General features: G+C 47.8%; 1 protein-coding gene across 1 annotated transcript in view; it reads right to left on the reverse strand.

The window, feature by feature from the left end:
* Positions 1-4854, reverse strand: part of QSOX2 (quiescin sulfhydryl oxidase 2) — a 128684-nt gene extending 123830 nt beyond the window's left edge. The window contains exons 1-2 of the mRNA XM_048512192.1: positions 4590-4854; positions 1080-1180 (exon numbers count right to left, since the gene is read on the reverse strand). Of these exons, the coding sequence (XP_048368149.1) occupies positions 1080-1180; positions 4590-4854 (366 nt within the window). The remainder of the gene's footprint in view (positions 1-1079; positions 1181-4589) is intronic.
* Positions 4855-6000: the final 1146 nt, after the last annotated feature.

Raw genomic sequence — 6000 nt, forward strand, 5'->3', positions numbered from 1 at the left:
GGAGACATAACAGTAGAACTACCAGATGAAAACGTCAGCACAGGAGAATAATAGTGCAACCACCAGAGAAAGTCCCCATGGAAACAACTGATGGACTGACTATGGCTATAATGGTGACACAAGAACTGGACATTGAAACACCTAAACATAGGATAAACCCAACATCAAAACCAAAGTGGAAAATTCGACTGGAACAGAAGATCAAAAAAACTAAGGTCAGGTCCCAGTAACCTGAACAATATGAAGGAACGAAGATTAAAGAATGGCAAGATCATGAAATAACTAATTATAAGGTACTGGCTAGACACTAGAACAATTGAACAAGCGCTGGAGATCACCAAACAACAAATAACAGCCACAGCAAGAAAAATTGAAAGTTGTGAAGCAAGAAACGCCCAGTACAGACAAAATCAGCAATTTTGATCAGACCAAAGGCGTTTCTACCAAAGCCACAACACAAAGATCAATGTCAAAAGTGAAAAACCAGAGAAAAATGCAACACTTCAGTTTTGGAAAGAACTGTGGGAAAATGAGAAGGATTACACCCTGGGCGCCATTCCGAAAACACTGGGACAGCACTTGAAACATCTACACATTAACAAAATTAACATCTGCCAGATTCAGAAGGCAGCCTGCTGGGATCCGCACGAATACTGCGCCAATACATTACAACTTTCTAGGCCTCTGGGTGAGGCTCGAATTGTAATGAAAGGCCAACAACCAACTAAAGAACTGGCAGCTATGATATCAAACACAATAATAATAGAAGCACTTTTGTAAGCTGTTTCTCAAGTTCCCATCAAATTCCATATTATTCTTGACAAGACATAAATTAAATGCCCATATTGGTCAATGTGTAGAGTCAACAGAATATATTTGCTCTAATACACCAAGGAGGTTAGCAGACCAATTTATTAGTAATTCTTGACACTTTTTATTTAGTCTGTTGCAGGAATTTACATTTGAAATGTTAATGGTTCACATGCAAAGGTGAAAGGCAAGGTCAAATACCAATGGTGCACCCTGGTCTAATAAAATAAGAACAAAAATAATTTGTCTTCAGGTGTGAAGCTGCTTACCCTGAAAGTTGGATAGTACTGAATTCCAAACTCTTTACAAGTTTCATAGTTTTCTTCATCACCACAATCCAGCACTCCAATTTTTATTGCAGACTCCCATTCTAAAAGCAAACAAAAGTTTTATTCTTACATTTCTACACAGTAGCAATACAATCCTACTCCGTCTTCCCAAAGGTCATCAAACATGGCATCATATCATAGGTCTTTATTATGATTCAAGATCAATGTGCATACATAACGATGTTACATAATCCATAATGATCGTGTGCAGCAATACTCAATACAGGTAATACATTTAAAATAATAAAATATTGAGGTGTTGTGGGGTTTCCGGGTTGTATGGCCGTGTTCCAGTAGCAATTTCTCCTGACATTTCACCTGCATCTGGGGCTGGCATCTTCACCCCAGTGATTCTGGCCATGAAAGCCTTCAACAATATAATAAAATATTGGGTTGTAAAAACTAAACCACAGTTTTCGGCCTTATTAAGCATGCCACAGCGCAGAATCTTGCTACTTTAAAAGTTGGAGCTATTGGTCAGAAGCAAAGAATTATAAAAGTGGTTTGTTCTGCCTGGGTATTATGACAAAATTGTAGAGATGTACCAAGTTCAAATATCTTGACAGAAACCTCCTGTTTTGTAGTGGCTTGACCACTTCATTAGTGACATATTGCTATTGCTTGCCCATAAAAGGATTATCTAGTCCAAGCATAATATTTTAGAAGCTTGTACATGTTCCCAATGTGTCTTTGACTAAGCTCCAAAATTCCATCATGATGGGGTCTCTGGTAACCTCCTGTTTAGAAGTGGCTTGACCATTTTGTTGGTGACACATTACTGTTGCTTACCCATAAAAGGATTATCTATTTCAAGCATTGAGTATTTTTAAAAGATGAGCTGATGACAATAAATATATTCTAAGTCACTTATATGCTTATATACTAAAATGTGATATACAACAAATAGTAGTTAATCATGCACCAAGCAATGGTTTAAAAAGGCAACATCAGATGCTTATTATTGTTGTTGTTATTATTAATTAAATTTAATAGACCGTCCTACCCCTGAAGGGAGTATAATATTGTATAATATTCTGTATATGTCTCTGGGATAAACTTCAAATTTCCATCATGACAATTGCTTTGGGTTTTAACTTAGGCAAACGCCTCAGTATATATTCATTAAAAGCAGCTAGATTCTGTGTGTTGAATTAAAAACTACACGTTGCTCATATTAAGCCCAATGAGGGCCTCCTAGTGGTGAGGAGGTTTTTTTGCATTTTAAGCCTCTTCATGCTGCCAGGAAGTCTCCTTGGGGTTGAGGAGTCATACAATCTTTCATTTTACCATCACAACTCTGCTGTGAGGTTGGTAAGTCCAAGAAAGAGAGAGGCTGGATTTAAAATCATCCAGTAACCTTTGTGGCTGCATTCAGATTTGAACCTGGCTCAGAATTAGTTGCACGGTGGATGGGCAGGCGGAAATCCTGGACATTTTGAAGAAATAAACTAGTTTTGCTTCTATACAAAAAGAATATGGAAAGTCTGGAAATGGTTTTAAGGTCAAATGCCAACTGGCTGCACTGCGGTGGAAATGCATCTCTCTTTGACTTCTATTTTTCTTTGGAAATGCCAGTTAGCCCCACCCACCTCACAGGGTGTTTGTTGTGAGGGGGGAAGGGAAAGGAGATTGTCAGTCCCTTTGAGTCTCCTACAGGAGAGAAAGGGGGGATATAAATCCAAACTCTTCTTCTTCTTTTGTAGTCCATAAGATGCCGACAGCTGAAGAGGCATCAGAGTCCCTTCAAGAGCCTCTGAACAGAGGATGGAGCATCCAGGCAAGCACACACACCACAGAGATGACAGGCCATGTTAGAGAAGACACGTCAGCCATGGCTGGCTCAGTTATGTGCCTCATTAATGATTCACGACTGCTGCTCTTTCCTTTTCCACTGTCCTCAGACTCTCAAACAATGAACAGATGAGCTGCAAAGCTAACATAAACCAATCACCTCCCAACAATGCAGCCCCATCTCGAGACAACCAGTTAATAAGGTGCACCATCTGGGATGCTAATGCTTCAGAGCTCTCAAAGGAGCCCCTGAAAAGAAAAGGCAGTCACATTCCTGGGGTGCTGTGTGGTTTCCGGGCTGTATGGCCGTGTTCTAGCAGCATTCTCTCCTGACGTTTCGCCTGCATCTGTGGCTGGCATGCAGGCGAAACGTCAGGAGAGAATGCTGCTAGAACACAGCCATACAGCCCGGAAACCACACAGCACCCCAGTGATTCTGGCCGTGAGAGCCTTCGACAATACATAGTCACATTCCTGTTTGATTCGTTTACTAGCCTTCATTCTCATCTGATATTGGCAACTGATACATCAGTTGTATATATGGTGATAACTTACTAACATATTGATATAAATCATGCCAATTATCAGATGAAAACTGGTGTGGACTACTGATCATGCTCATCTCTGCTGCAGGTCCCATCAATTGCAGAATACACATTTCATGGTGATTCATGGGAATCCACAAGCTGGAGCAAATGCACCAAGCAAGTGGAAAGATGATGAAAAATCCCAGCCTGGGGGTTACAAAGAGCCCCACTACTGCAGAAGCATGTTTGGAAGTGTGTGAGTTCTCAAGAACAATGCAGTCCTGGGACTCAGCTGCCCCTGGGGGGTCCTGGTTGGTCCCTTCCCTCAGCAAGAGAAAAAACTTATGTTTAAAAAGTGTATATAGATAAATAGATCTAATCAGTACCATTCAAAATGACAATACCTGGACACGGGGCTTCAACAACAGCTTCTACACCATCCCACTTAAACAGCGACACCCCACCCACCCCAAAAAACCAGCCAGCCCTGCAGTTGCTGCAGAGGCCTTATAGGAGTGGTTCTCAACCTTCCTAATGCCGCGACCCTTTAATACAGTTCCTCATGTTGTGGTGACCCCCAACCCTAACATTTGTCCATTTTACAGATGGAGAACACTGGTGCAGCGAGTCTTAGGCGACCCCCGTGAAAGGGTCGTTCGACCCCCAAAGAGGTCCCGACCCCCAGGCTGAGAACCAGGTCTGAATCCCCGCGTGGCCACACAAGCTCACACGGGGAGCTCCGGCGCACGGTCAGCTTAGGCCACCTGACAGGGTTGTGGTGAGGATAGAAGTTGGAGGAGGAGGAGGAGGAGGGCCCTGCAGCCAGGGGTTGAGCAGAAGAGCGGAGCCCAGAGGAGGTCAACGAGTCCGCAGGGTCTGAAACCCCAGAAAGGCCGCGAGGGCCCCCACGAGACACCCCCGAGGCCGAGAAGGGGGCACAAAACAGGCCGCACGAGCGGGAGGCAGCAGGGACGGGGCTTCTGCCTGCCTGCCTGCCTGCCTGCCGGAGAGGCCGGCCGCGCACGAACGCCCCCCCGCCCGCCCCGGAAACCGGTCAAAGGATCCACAGCCCCGCCCCCTTCCCGCCGCCCCCCCACCAGGCCGAAGCCCCGCCCCGCCCGCAGGCGCCCACCTCGCACGTCGCGGCCCAAGGCTCGCCAGGCGGGCGCGAAAGCCACGCAGTGGCCGCAGGCCGAGCTGTAGAACTGCACCAGCCAGGCCGCCCCGGAGCCCAGCAGCGCCGCCCGCACCGAACCCGCCTCCAGCACGCGCACCGGGCCCGCCTCGTAGAGGCCCCGCGCCGCCGCCGCCGCCGCCGCCGCCCCCCCCAGCAGCAGCAGCAGCAGCACCTCCAGCCCCGCCGGCAGCGTCCCCGGGAGCACCCGCGCCGCCGCCATCTTGCCCCGTCCCCCGCCTCCTTAGGAACGCCCCTCCCCTCCTCCCGGTGCCCAGTCTTTCGCCGGCTCCCGCCCGCCCTCCTAGTAACGCCCCGCCCCCTGGCCTCTGCCGACGCCGCCATTGGTGCCCAGAGCCAGGTAGCTCGGAATGGCAGGAGGCAGGGCCAGTGGGAGCCGTTCAACGAAGGGCGCGAAGCAATCCGCTCCATTCTCCAACCGCCCCCATGGACACCATGGACAGTGAACCTAAGCAGGTAAGTACCGGTGTGCTCAAGGAACCCCGTCCACAGCGGGGGAGGCGCGTGTGCCTGTGCAGAAGACCACTCCGTCAGCAGTAATGGTGTTTTTCATCTTCCTGTACAGTGTCACTTGGCAGAGTAGCAAGCAGCTTTAATATGGTTAAGAGTAGTTCAAGGACGTGGGTAAGGGGGGGGGGGGGTTCTCCGGTTCAACCCCCCCCTTCATGTCCAAAGCTTCGCCCCCCCCCCCCCCGGTTTGTGGGGTTTTAAAACATTTTTAGTGTTTATTGGTTTTTGGCCTGCATTGTTTAGGCTAGCTAGCAGCACCAAACTTTCAGGGATTGTTTGGGGGACCCTCCTGATGATACTACCCAGGTTTGGTGAGGTTTGGTTCAGGGAGTCCAAAGTTATGGACTCCCAAAGGGGGTGCCCCCATCCTCCATTGTTTCCAACGGGAGCAAATATAAGATGGGGGCTTCACCTTTGAGGGTCCATAACTTTGGACCCCCTAAACCAAACTTCACCAAACCTGGCAGGTATCATCAGGAGAGTCTCTTATAGATACCACTCAGGTATTGTGAAGTTTGGACCAGGGGGTCCAAAGCTATGGGCTCCCAAAGGGGGGTGCCCCCATCCTCCATTGTTTCCAATGGGAGCTAATAGGAGATGGGGGCTACACCTTTGAGGGTCTATAACTTTGGACCCCCTGAGCCAAACTTCACCAAACCTGGGTGGTACCATCAGGAGAGTCTCCCAAAGATACCCTAAAAGTTTGGTTCTTCTAGCTTAACAATTGCACCCCTGACAGCAGGCACTCCCCCACATTTTCCCAGATTCGTCTTTTAAATCCACCCCCATCGGCATTGATTTAAAGGGAGAATCTGAGGTCCTCAGTGAAGAAGAAGAA

This window comes from Sphaerodactylus townsendi, linkage group LG12 (genome assembly GCF_021028975.2).
Source record: "Sphaerodactylus townsendi isolate TG3544 linkage group LG12, MPM_Stown_v2.3, whole genome shotgun sequence".
NCBI lineage: Eukaryota > Metazoa > Chordata > Lepidosauria > Squamata > Sphaerodactylidae > Sphaerodactylus > Sphaerodactylus townsendi.